We start from the raw sequence: 13,721 nt of genomic DNA, 5'->3' as shown, positions 1-13,721 counted from the left end.
CAGGAAACATGGGCTCAGAGCCAAAGCTGCCATCTCATCAAGATTTTATTTCTACTTTGTCATCCTGTACAGACTGAGACATCATCCCTTATTTCAATTTAGTATCCTCACAACATTTTGTAGTGTTTGTCTTTAAGCAAGAAAATTCTGAGTAAACACTGTATATTGCCAGTTAATTCTTTAACAATAACTTAAAAATGCCATGGTGATTGCATCATCAATGTAAGAGGGCAACAGTGAAAATTCAGGACAAGGGCGTCACAACATCTTACAGTGAACAGACTTACACAGAGGTGATAGGGAGACCACAGTAGCAGTATGTACATGCACCCTGGTGCTTCGGACCCGAAGACGTGCAAGTTAAGTAAGATATGTGGATTATGCAGTAGATTCTGTCAGTCTAGCTGAGGACTCTGTACCTTCAACAATGTTCTGGCTTGTCTCCCCTTCAATTAGTTCATAGGGTATCTTTCTTGTCTATTGGTTTCATGGCTTTTCCACTCCAAAGAGTTCATCCACTCAGAAAGTCAGGAGCCTTTCAAAGATTCTTCAGAAAATAACAACACTGACCAAATGAAATAAACTTACAAACAGTCAAATTCAGTGTGGAAAGAAAAATGAATCAAAATGAAAAAAGTGTAAATGGAAGAGAAGCAGTCTGTCTTGGGAGCGTGAGAGTTCAGAATCTCTTAAAATGTACATCTTGAAAAGTTATACCTTAAACTTATTTATATCTTATTTACCCTTTATTGTTAATATATTGTGTGTAAAAAAGATGGAGACAAAAATAGTTTTCTGAGCTATGAAAAAATTAAGTTATTACAGGCACGTTTACTGTTTCATTCTTGAAACATCTGTTTCATAGGTTGAACATTCAGCAGGTGTGTGTGTGTGTGTGTGTGTGTGTGTGTGTGTGTGTGTGTGTGTGTGTGTTTAAACATTCTTTGACCTTAGGAAACTGGATCTCTCCATTGGGGCAGCATTTGGTTGATGACGATGGTGTCGGGTTTGCAAATCAGTGAATTATTCCATGATAATCCATGCAAACTTGCATCATGTCACAGGTGGGGCTTCTCCCCCAGTGGCTCCTCATCTCCCAGTTCCTCCAATAAGGCTGGGTCTCCAGGAACCAGAGCCAGTGAGGCAGTGGGAGAATGTGGGGCCCAACGGGATGGAGGTCGACGGTTTGCTGGTCTTTCGGGCCTGGAGAAGCAGGGTTCTAGGGAAGGAGCTAGTGCGGAACAAGGTAGTTCCTTCAAAGTCAAGAAAAGAGAAAGATAAGAGTTATTTAAGACCCACTGCTGGTTTAGGGGATGACCCTCCCACCCCATCTAAACACGTTTCAACAAACTTGAGTTAAATGTAACAGACCAGGAGCAACTCTATTGCATGCTAATTAATATTTTGCTCCTGGAGATGAATAAAGATGGTAAGTATTCAATGCATGACCAATGAACAATGAGGAAAATGACTGAATCATGATTAAATTGTGATAATGCCATGAAGTGGGAATGCTAACAGAGTGCCTTAGAAGTGGGGAAGCAATATGACTTTGGTTGCCAAGTCTTTCCCAATGTAATTGGTCCCCCATCATCTGAACTTTCTCAAATGACCTCTAAGCCAGTGACATCATTATATACGTTGATCTGTTGAGGTTCCATGAGATCTGTGATGTCATCCAACAGCATCAGCAATAAGACTCTACATGGAACAAATGAACTTTGTGGCTGTTTATCCCAAACTGATTGGCAGTGGGTTAAACAAACTCCCACAATATGGAAAAAGACTGCTGGCAGAATGGTAATTTAGATCTAGCAGACTTTAATGACTATTTGTGGTGATAGCTATGGAATCTGACTCATCCCAAGAACAGCTGATACAGGACACACAGCCCTATAAAAGCCACCCATCACCCTCACTTATTCAGGGCCATGGCTACTTGTTTAAAGAACGTGGAATCCATTCTCATGTGAGGAAACCAGGAACCCACACTTGGCACCTGGCACCAGAAATGCCAACAGTTGGAACATGAGAAATAACCCAGCAGGTTCTATGGGGTGGACCCCATGCACCCTAATGATAAACAAAGAAAATCAGAGATGGAAATCTAATACAATGAGAAAGGACAAAAAGAAGACCCATAGAACCAGGCAGGATGCAAGTTGGAGGATGGAGAAATGTGACAAGTGTTGACAAAAACCAGAAAGAGGCATGATCAGTAAGCAGGGTGTGAATAGCAGCTAGTACTGCTGATGGCACTGGTACATGGAGAGCCAAGATGGAAGGTGAGACACAAAAGCACCCACAGAGGAGGTGTTCCTGGAAGATGAATAAAATGAGGTGGTTCCCTGCCTTTTCTGTGGGAGTCTTTAGAAAAGGAGTGTTCTCCCTGAAGAACACTCAATGCTCCCCCTCCTTTGTGGCTGCCCATGTGAAGAGGAAGAAGCTGACTCAGAATGCTTAAACTAACAACAACCATGACAACCAGAAATACCTCACCAGGCAATACTCCAGCTCTGACAGAAAAACTCATAAATTGGAGATGTGTCCTCGCCTCACATCGGGGCACGAAGAGACTTGTTTTATGCCTTCTGATGACATGAAACTGAGTGTGTGGTGTTATTATGGGGTATGTTTTCTAAAAATGCTGGGTTATGTGGCCTGCTGTGTGTTGTGACACATGAAAGCAGAGGTCCATGTCCTGTAAGGCTGCTGTGTGCATGATTTTTCCTTTGCCTACTGTGGCCTGGTTCCCCCGCCATGTCTGAGTAAGTGGGGGAATTCTGTCATGCAGCTGGGTGCCTCCTACAAGAGAAAAGGGTGTATGAACATGATCTCCCCAGAGCTGTTCCACAATGATACACTAGAATACACTAGAATACAATAGGGCTCTGCCTGTGTAGCCATGGGAGCAGCCTGTGTGTGACATTTGAACCTGTGAACTTTGGGGCAATGGCCTTATAGATTTTTCCTTTATAATTTTTCATGGGGCATCTCTTCCATCTTGGTGAGCCACAGCCCTATGCTGAGCACATTAGTCAGGGCTGAAGGGGAAGACTGTCCTTGCTCACGGCTAGTCAGTGATGCAAGAGGATACGGAGCCAGAATGGCTATTATTTGTTCAACCCGTATTTATGTAAGACTTCTGATATAACCTAGGGTGACTGCCTGTAAGGGCAAGAAACATCTAAATTGATTTCTTATCATGGAGATGTTGAGAATCAAGGAGAAATCTCCTAGTTTATGATCACACCTCATTACAGCATGTGGCAGTGAACATGCCCCCCAAATATTGGAGAACAGGAAGAGACTGGGGGGGGGGGCAAATGGCTCAAACATCTCCACCAGGTAGACCTCTGTGCCAAAATTTATCCCTTCTCCAACATCCTCTCTAGACTGCACAGAGCATATGGACTGCAAACTGCACAGAGAGGGAACTCACAGCGGGACTACCATCACCTAAGAGCCTGCTTTGTGGAAAGTCATCACCACTCTGCTTTGGCCAGGCCACCAATCTGTCCTTGCAGATGGGCACTCCTGAGTTTGGGCAGCCACCTTGATGAAGCCCGTCTGCCTGGGACAATTTGACCTCATTTCTGAGTATCAGGTGCCAATCCTGAACCACACAGATGACAGAAGTGGATGGTGCAGAAGGAAGGACTAGAACGGAACACTTACGGCGTGAGGCAGGCCAGGCTAGATCCCCAGGGGGTGGTTAGTAAGACAGTTTGGTTCTGGACAGCACAGACAGAGAAAAGAAAAGAAAAGCAAGTAGGTTGCAAAGTACTTCGTACAAAAGAACAGTCCAGGTTTAAAGTTTACCTGGCAGCTCCAGGTTCAGCATGCTAGAGATACACAAACTCCCACCAAAACCCGGGCAGGGCCTCTGGGCTCCTGCCAAGTGACAAAAGGCAGGGGGCATCTGCCAGGCCAGCATGAAGCTTCTATCTTTCCTCAGATTGCCCTTTGGCATTTACTTCCTGACACCCTGTGATGGGCACTACTATGCTTGAACACAGACCTTTAAACTACCAGTTTTAGTTAAATGATGAAACAACTGCTGCTTATGCTGAAAAATTTCCCCGTAAGCAGCACTGAGACATGGAGGGAAGAACAATATTGTGTTTCCAGCTTTTGTCATTTTTCTGCATCAATGCTTGCGCACTAAGACTTTGAGAGGGAGGAGGAATCTGTCACTGTTTGGACAGAGGGAGGGAGAGGGTATTTTTGTTGGGCACATTCCTAACATCAGGACTCAGATGTCAACCCTGGGTCTATAAGTTCAAGTGCAGATTTAGGAAGTGAGTCCACAATGAGTGCTTGGAACAGGTTTGGAAATCAGGATGATATTGGAGACCTTGAAGGAAACCTCTTAATCTTACAAAGCTGATGGAGTAACAGGGCCAGCCTAACATCCAAATCACATCAGTCAGAAATAATTCTACTGGCACTGGGAACAAGCAAAATTGCTCCAGAAAAGAAAAACAAGAGCCTGTGATATTTTAAAAAGACAACAAATGCCCTGCACAGGATCAGAAACCGTGCAGATTGGCCAATGTCTCTTGATATCAAGTGCACTGAGAGAGAAGAAAATCTAGACACTTCACAGAGAACCTAAAGTGGGTTCCAATCATTTTCATATCTTAGTGCTCTGATTCAGTCATCAAACCTTTTTTATATTATCACAAACTGAAAACATTTAGTTAGACACACAAGGCATTTGGAGGATCCTAAGCATTAATTCTATGTAGTTTAATAGATTCAGTTAATGGTTTTGAACAAAGGCTTAATCTTAAAGGATTCTGACAGAGTCCTAAGAAAGCAGGGCTGCTCTCTCTCAATGTCTCTGTCTTTCTCCATAGACACCAGCTACTTACCTGTGTGATAGGATAACAGAAGTCTGCCCAACTTGTCTCCTAAGAACCCTTAACCCAGTTATATATCCTCCTCTAACACATGAACAACTGAGTGATTCACATCTCTGGAATGATGTGGGTGATATCTGATGGCAGGTTGAACCATAGAGCAGTATCATTTCTGTAGGTCATGGGCAATTTCACATGGTTTAAACTCTGTATTTTGAGTTAAATATTAATTTGGCAAACTACTCATCATTATTTCCTTTTGAAAGGAATTGTGGGTTGAAGGATGAACAGTCCATGGGGATATACACCTTCTCCTATATCCTGTACCTCTGAGTCAGAGCTACCCAGGTCACAGGGGCAGGGTGGGGGGAGAAAGAAGTGACAACCACAGAGGTAAATTTCTCTCCTCTCACCTCAGCACCTGCTGGAGAATTCATGGGACTAGATAGAACCCACTGCTGTGGAATATATTCATCCAGACCACTCACCCTCAAGACCACAGAGATCACTTACTAAGCAACACTTTTTCTGTAGACTCAAAGTGACTTCCAGCAAGAGAACCATGAGGCTGGCACCGCTATGTTTCTCACCTCCAATGGTATATTCAACTGTTCAGTTTTGAATTAGAATAAAGGACTTTTTTCTTTGAGAAGGATGTTGGGCTATACCTGGTCATGCTTAGGGAAACATGTGGTGCCAAAATTGAACACAGTCTTCTAGCATGCAAGCCTGCACTCAAACCGATGAGTGGTCTCTGGACCCTAGGAGTTGCGTTCTCAAGTGATTAGTGCCAATACCTCACATGCCAAAAGAGAATTTAAGGTTGACTTAATAATGTGAGGATAGACAGAATGACATGGGGCTACATGCTCTAGAGCAGGGGTCTCAAACTCTTGGCCGGCCCTCCGTACAACATTTTGTGGCCCTTTCCTAGAGAAATCTTTTTTTGTTTTGTTTTGTTTTAGTTGTTTGGGTCACACCCCCCAATGTTTAAGGCTTACTACTGACTTTGCACTCAAGGATCACCACGACTTTGCCTCCTGCGGCCCCCAGGTAAATTGAGTTTGCGACCCCTGCTCTAGAGCATGTGCTGTATAAAGGGGCACCAGTAGTCACACCATCATGTATGAAGGTGGGACTGTGATCTTGTCTTATATGGCTTTATTGCCTAGGGATCTGTGGTAACTCTGAGGGTTTGGCTTCATGTCCTGAAGACAACAATGACACTCAGTCAGTCTGGGTGAGGCTCCTGATGTGATAATTTTCTAGAATCCATCCTGGCATTATCTAATGTTCTACCATGGAAAGGTTCACTGATAGCCCTTGGCACTTCAAATGTCCCTTCTCCCCCCACCTCTCTGTCCAATTGTCCTGAGAAGAACATTCCTTGGGAACAGGCCAGAGTTAAGAGGACTGGATCACAAGCCTGGCGTGCACAGAGTCCCCAGTGTACTGGAGATCCTGGCACCACCCCCAATGTCCTCCAATGCTTCTGGAAAGTCCTGTCCTTGCAAAAATATCTAAAATGCTTTTATTGGGCACTTTGGTGATAGAGGTGCATACATTTGTGCACCACAGTATAATTAAGTAAGAAAAGAAGATTCAGTAAGAAAAGAAAATTCCTAGAGGACAGATGAACCTGCAAGTAAAGGCCCAGATACACTTAACAATAGTAGTCACTTAGACTACTTAGAAAAGAACTGAATCAATCAAATCCCGAGCTCCTTCTTTAAGAAAAGGTCAGTTTAGTGTCCTCAGAAGATCACTGAGGACAGGACAATGGCACTTTCCTTAGACTAGGTCACAGTGTGTTCCTGCCAATCCATTCTTCCTGAAAATCAGCATCTCCTTCCTGGCAGGAACTCACCAGTAGGCAAGGACGCCTGCAAGCAAAGGCCATTGCGCAATGCTTGGCTTTCACATGGGGAAGTCAGAGGGTGGCAGGGGAATGCTTGGCACTCATTACCTCCATGGACTCTGGTTCAGCTTTAACCGTTTCTGTGTGGCTGTCACTGTTAAGACTCAAACTCGGGGGGCCGTGGAGGCTCGGTCTCCGCTCCTCCTTTAAGGCATGCTCCAACAGCTTCTTGTTGAGGATGCGCGCCACGTTCTCAGCTAGTGTGTAACCTGGGGGCGCCGACAAGTCCTGCCGAACGGGTGTGCCCTCCCCACCCTCCTCTCTACACGTCTCTGAGCCCACCCCAATGGGGCTGGGTGACCGACCCCGGGAACTGGGACATGTCTCAGGGCCTGGGTTAAGTTCGGCCCGGGGTTCTGCTGAGCGGGAACGACAGGTGGCCCGAGTGCCCTTCTGGAAGGGGTCCTGGACCACGGGGCTATGGTCAATGATGTTGAAGAGGCTGGAGAGGCCGTCAGTGATGGCTGTGTGCACCGGGCTCTCCCGCGTGGTGGTGGATCGCGCCCAGGCCGACTCACTGCACCCTTTCTGGGCCAGCCCCACGGAGGTCCTTGCAATGGGCTGCTCAGCTTTGGGGACGGGTTTGCGCTGCAGCTTTGGAGAGCCATACTTGGGGGAGCAGCATGTGCGCTCAAACTTGGCCTGCACCTTCTCGATGGCGGGGGCCACCTGCCTGCTCCTGAGTCCGCGGGAAGGAGACGATGCAGGGGTGGCACCGCCTCCGGCCTTGGGAGTGAGACACTTGTGGGGGCTGCTGGTGACGGCGCTGCCACGCAGGGCTTCGGTCTGCAGGCCGACGCTGACGGTCTGGGTGGTCTGTGTGCCTGTGCTCCTGGACACGTTGGTCTGGCAGGCCATGTCCTTGAGCTGCGGCTGCGGGGGACCCGTGCAGATGGAGTTCCGGACTGAGAAAGCCACTTCCTTCATGTCATCGCTCATGTTCTTGGACATCTCCAAGCTGTGCAGAGGCGAGGCAAAGGCCAGGGGAGCGCAGAGTGAACCGTCGATGGAGTGGAACCCTCCCTCCACATAGTCCCTTGGATGTCTAGAGGGGGCACTGGGCCACCTGCTGAGCACATGTTCGGATGGGCCTCCCTTGGCATCCCCCAGGCCCCCTCGGGCCCTGCTCGTAGGAAATGGGCTGTCGGGCTCTGTGCGTCCCTTGGCCTCGCAGCCGGCTGAAATGCTGTCCACCCTGCGAACGGCAGGTGGGCTGTGCAGCACCCGCAAGCCCGAAGGCTCAGTACGAACATGGCTTCGCAGGGGCAGTTTCTGGCAGTGTTCAGGGCTGGTCATGGTATCTGTGGTCATGGTGACGCTTGTGGTGAGGTACCAGGTGGAGTCAGTGAAAGGCTCAGGTGCGTTGCCCTCTTGCCCCTCCCGCCCTCCCTCGGTCCTGTCTGCCCAGGGCTCCAGGGGTCTCTCGTCCCAGCTCCTGTGGTTAAATTCTTCTATGTACTTGAGATCGTCGGGTGACAGGGGTGGAGTGACGTCCTCTTTGCTGCTGGCAGCTGGCCGGCCCTTCTCCGGCAGGAATGGAGAAACATCCATCAGGCGCTGGAACTCAGACATGGAGGACACTGACACCGCTCTGGGGAAAGCAAGAGAGGAGTCATTAGCAGCTATGCACAGGGGGCTGTCCCCACTCCCACACAACTTGAGCCTTCTGCAACTCTCCCCACTCCCCCCATGGGTGTTCCATGGGATTCTGGTCTCCAGCACTGCCTTAGGTGCTAAAAAGAATGGAAATCACTTTATATGCTTTTGAAATGACTAGAAGTTGGGGCTTAAGGCTTCCAACCCATTGGAGGGAGGACGGCTCCATGTCAGCCTGTGCTCCTTCACTGGAGGAAGGAAAACAGGAGGTAGCCAAGAGCCTCTAGCCACAGCTAAGCAGCTGATTTAAAATCTGTTGGAAGTTGGGGCCGGAGAGATAGCAAGGAGGTAAGGCGTTTGCCTTTCATGCAGAAGGTCATCGGTTCGAATCCTGGTGTCCCATATGGTCCCCCATGCCTGCCAGGAGCAATTTCTGAGCATGAAGCCAGGAGTAACCCTTGAGCACTGCCGGGTGTGATCCAAAAACCACAAAAAAAAAAAAAAAAAAAAATCTGCTGGAAGTTTCTGAGTTGCAGGCAACATGGCAGATGCCCAAGGTAGACACCAGGGCCAGGTCCAAAGGTTACAGGAGTGGGCAAGCCAGAGTACACGATAAAACAGTGCCTTGAAGCCTTTTGAACCACTGGCAACATTGGCCTACTTAAACCTTCTCCAAAGACAAAATGGGAGGTGGTGGAAAAAGGAAGACTGGATCAGGTTGGCAAGTTATCCCCCAAACTGTCAAGCAGAATGTTCATGTAGTGCTGCCCAAATCCACCTACAGAGCTTAGTTCTCCTCTCTCTCCACATCTTTCGCTTCAGTCAGTGGGTGTAGCTAGGGGAACTAAAGTAATAGTGAGTTTGCAGGCCAATGCAGTATGTGGAGGTAGATTTATTATTATACTAGCACTTTAATTCACGTACTATTTTTTAATTTTAATTTTTTGAAATTAGAGTGCTTCATGGTAAAATCTTTGTGAGGATGTGTCTATACGGGTGCATACTTGAGTAAACATTTACTAGAAGAGGAAAATATAATGACTAATCTTTAAGGTTTAAAATATTTTGAAAAAATATTTTGAATGATAATATTTGACAACACTTGGAACATAGATTCAAATGTCTTCATATTGTTCATAGGAGAGTTTGAATATTGATTTTGTCAATCCAAATATTTGTGTAAATATTTGTAAAATTGGGAGTCGGAGTGGTGGCGTAGTGGTAGGGCATTTGCCTTGCACGCGGTTGACCTAGGACAGACCATGGTTCAATCCCCCAGCGTCCCATATGGTCCCCCAAGCCAGGAGTGATTTCTGAGCACATAGCCAGGAGTAATCCCTGAACATCACCAGGTGTGGCCCAAAAAACAAAATAAAAATAAAAATTGTGTAAAATTTTTGTAAGGATAAACACTGGAAGTAGAGAAATAAAATAATTGCCTTTTTAAAATAATGTTAAACTTGGAGACAGAGAGATAGCATGGAGGTATGGTATTTGTCTTGCATGAAGAAAGATGGTGGTTTGAATCCCGGCATCCCATGTGGTACCCTGGGCTTGTCAGGAGCAATTTCTGAGCATAGAGCCAGGAGTAACCCCTGAGCCTGCCAGGTGTGACCCAAGCCCCCCCACCAAAGTTAAACATTTTTTGGGGCACCGAAGCAATAGCACTTAGGAAGGGTGTTTGCCTTGTGTGAGACTAACTTGGGTTCAATTCCCAGCATCTCATATTGTCCCCTGTGCCTGCCAGGATTTCTGAGTACAGTGTCAGGAGTAACCCCTCAGTGCTGCCGGGTGTGATCAAAACAAACCAAAGTATTAAAAAAAAATTTTTTTAGGGGATGGAGTGATAGCACAGTGGTAGGGTGTTTGCCTTGCATGTGGATGACCAGGCATGAAACTGGAGTTTAATCCCCAGCATCCCATATGGTCTCCCAAGCCTGCCAGGAGCAATTTCTGAATGCAGAGCCAGGAATAACCCCTGAATGCTGCCAGGTATGGCCCAAGAGTGGGAGAAACTATTCACTCAATACCCCTTAGATAAGAAATTAATATCCAAAATATACAAGGCACTGACAGAACTTTACAAGAAAAAAACATCTAACCCCATCAAAAAATGGGGAGAAAAAATGAACAGACACTTTGACAAAAAAGAAATACAAATGGCTAAAAGGCACATGAAAAAATGCTCCACATTACTAATCATCAGGGAGATGCAAATCAAATCAACTATGAGGTACCACAGAGATTGGTACACAGCAGGAAAAATGAGAACAAGCAGTGCTGGCGGGGATGTGGAGAGAAAGGAACTCTTATTCACTACTGGTAGAAACTCTTATTCACTGTCTGGTCCAACCTTGAGGAAAGTGATATGGAGATTTCTCCAAAAGCTGGAAGTTGAGCTCCCATACGATCCAGCTATACCACTCCTAGGGATATATCCTAGGAACACAAAAATACAATACAAAAATCCCTTTCTCACACCTATATTCATAGCAGCGTTATTTACAATAGTCAGACTCTGGAAACAGCCTAGATGCCCCTCAATAGATGAATGGTTAAAGAAACTATGGTACATATACACAATGGAATATTATGCAGCCATCAGAAGAGATGAAAGTCATAAAATTTTCCTATACATGGATGTATATGGAATCTATTATGCTGAGTGAAATAAGTCAGATGGAGAGAGATAAACACAGAATGGTCTCCCTCATCTATGGGTTTTGAGAAAAATGAAAAACATTTGTGTAATGATTCTCAGAGACAAAATAGAGGAGGACTGGAGGGCCCAGCTCCCAACATGAAGCTCACCACAGGGATCGTTTAGTGCAGTCACAGAAATAATTACAGTGAGAACTATCATAACAAAATCTGACTGAAAGAGGGAAATAGAAAGCCTGTCTAGAGTACAGGCCTGTGTGGTGTGGGGAGGAAGGACACTTGGGATATTGGTCATGGGAATGTTGCACTGGTGAAGGTTATATATATATATATTAAAAAATAAAAAAAAAAGAAAGAAAAGATAAGGTCTCCCAATTCTTACCACAGGCTGTGTTCTTTACACTGACTGTATAGAAAGAGGAAGTACAGTAAATGCACCCAATATACACCTCAACACAGGCCTGGTCTGTATTGTGAATTGGGGGACAAAAAAAAAAAAGAAATAAAAGAAGTGGGACTGGAGAGATAGCACAGCGGTAGGGCTTTTGCCTCGCATGCAGCCAACCCAAGAGGGACCTGGTTCAATTCCAGGTACCCAGTACCCAGCCTGTCAGGGGTGATTTCTGAGTGCAGAGTTAGGAGTAACCCCTGAGCACTGCTGGTGGCTCACCAACCAACCAACCAACCAACCAACCAACCAACCAACCAACCAACCAATCAATAAAAAAAAAAAAAAAAAGAAAGAAATAAAAGAGGACACAAGGAAATGGAGACACATACCCTGTTCATGGATTGGGAAGACTTGGCAATACTCCCCAAAGCATTATACAGATTTAATGCAATCCTCTAAAGCAGGAGTCTCAAACTCAATTTACCTGCGGGCCACAGGAGGCAAAGTCGGGTGATCCTTGAGTGCAAAGTCAGTAGTAAGCCTTGAACATTGGGGGGTGTGACCTAAACAACTAAAACAAAATAAAACAAAAAAAGATTCCTCTAGGGCAGGGCCACAAGATGTTGTACGGAGGGCCGATTGCGGCCCACAGGCCACAAGTTTGAGACCCCTGCTCTAAAGATACCCATGACATTCTTCAAAGTAGAGATCAAACACTCCTGAGATGCAATTGGAACAATAAACTCCCATGAATAGCTAAAGCAACCCTTAGGAAAAAGAAGATGGGAGTATCATGTTTCCCAACTTTAAATTGTATTACAATAGTCATTAAAACAGCATGCTATTGGAATAAAGACATACCCTCAGATCAACGGAACAGAGTTGAGTATTCAGAGAATGTTCTCCAGACATATAATCAATTAGTCTTTGAAAAACAGGTAAAAACACAAAATGGAACAAGAAAAGCCTCTTCAACTAGTGGTGTTGGAACAACTGGTCAGTCACATTCAAACAAGTGAATTTGGATTTCATCTAACACCATGCACAAAGGTCAAATCAAAATGGATTAAAGGGCCCGGAGAGATAGCACAGTGGCGTTTGCCTTGCAAGCAGCGGATCCAGGACCAAAGGTGGTTGGTTTGAATCCCGGTGTCCCATATGGTCCCCTGTGCCTGCCAGGAACTATTTCTGAGCAGACAGCCAGAAGTAACCCCTGAGCGATGCCGGGTGTGGCCCAAAAAACAAACAAACAAGCAAACAAAAACCCCCAAACTGGATCAAAGACCTTGATATTAGACCCCAAACCATAAGGTATATAGAAGAAAATGTAGGCAAAACATTCCATGACATTGAGACTAAAGCCATCTTCAAGGAGGAAACACCATTGTCTAAACAAGTGGAAGAAATAAACAAATGGGCCTACATTAAACACCTCAAAGGAAATAGTTACTAGGACACAAAGGCCACCCACCGAATGGAAGAAACTACCCACCCAATACCCATAGATAAGGGGCAAACATCTAAGATATACCAAGTACTGACTGAACTTAACAAGAACAAAACATCTAACTCTATACAAAATTGGAGAGAAGAAATGAACAGACACTTCCTCAAAGAAGAAATACAGATCATCTAAAGGCAAGTGAAAAAATATCCACATTACTAATCGTCAGGGAGATGCAAGCAACTCAAAACAACATTGAGGTATCATCTCATGGCACAGAGACTGACACACATCACACACAAAAGAAAAACAAGAATAATTGGTGCTATTGGGGATGTGGGGAGAAAGGAACTCTTATTCACTGCTGATGGGAATGCTGTCTAGTTCACACTTTCTGGAAAACAATATGGATATTCCTCAACAAAACTGGAAATTGAGCTCCCATATCATTCAGCAATACCACTCCTAGGGATATAGCTTAGGAATACAAAAACACAATAAAAAATGCCCTTTGCATGTCTATGTTCATCGAAGAACTATTTACAATAACCAGAATCTGGAAACAACCCAGGGACCCAACAACAGCTGAGTGGCTAAAGAAAACGTGGTATATATACACAATGGAATACTGTGTAGCTGTTAGGAAAAATGAAGTCATGAAGTTTTCTTATACATGGATGGACATGGAGACGATTATACTGAATGAAATTGGTCAGAGGGAAAGAGAATAGTTTACACTATTAGTTACACTAATAGTAACACAGAATAGTTCACTCATCTATGGTATTTAAAAAAAATAAAAGTATGGTAATGATACATCACACACCTGAACTAAAATGGGATTAG

At 45.1% G+C, this 13,721-nt stretch overlaps 1 protein-coding gene and 1 non-coding gene across 2 annotated transcripts in view; one reads left to right on the top strand and one right to left on the bottom strand.

Annotated features, from left to right (window-relative positions):
- Window positions 1-1,102: 1,102 nt before the first annotated feature.
- The window catches only part of MTCL1 (microtubule crosslinking factor 1), a 124,309-nt gene continuing 111,690 nt past the window's right edge, over window positions 1,103-13,721 (bottom strand). The window contains exons 13-15 of the mRNA XM_049770187.1: window positions 6,832-8,374; window positions 3,679-3,734; window positions 1,103-1,253 (exon numbers count right to left, since the gene is read on the bottom strand). Coding sequence (XP_049626144.1) covers window positions 1,232-1,253; window positions 3,679-3,734; window positions 6,832-8,374 — 1,621 coding nt within the window. The 3' untranslated portion in view covers window positions 1,103-1,231. The remainder of the gene's footprint in view (window positions 1,254-3,678; window positions 3,735-6,831; window positions 8,375-13,721) is intronic.
- Window positions 11,406-11,531, top strand: LOC126005210 (small nucleolar RNA SNORA51). Its single transcript, XR_007494380.1, has one exon. It is a non-coding gene; the product is annotated as a small nucleolar RNA SNORA51 (small nucleolar RNA).

The sequence above is a fragment of the Suncus etruscus genome, chromosome 3, assembly GCF_024139225.1.
Source record: "Suncus etruscus isolate mSunEtr1 chromosome 3, mSunEtr1.pri.cur, whole genome shotgun sequence".
Lineage (NCBI taxonomy): Eukaryota > Metazoa > Chordata > Mammalia > Eulipotyphla > Soricidae > Suncus > Suncus etruscus.
The sequence above is the reverse complement of the archived record's forward strand: the minus strand, read 5'-3'. Positions and strand labels throughout refer to the sequence as shown.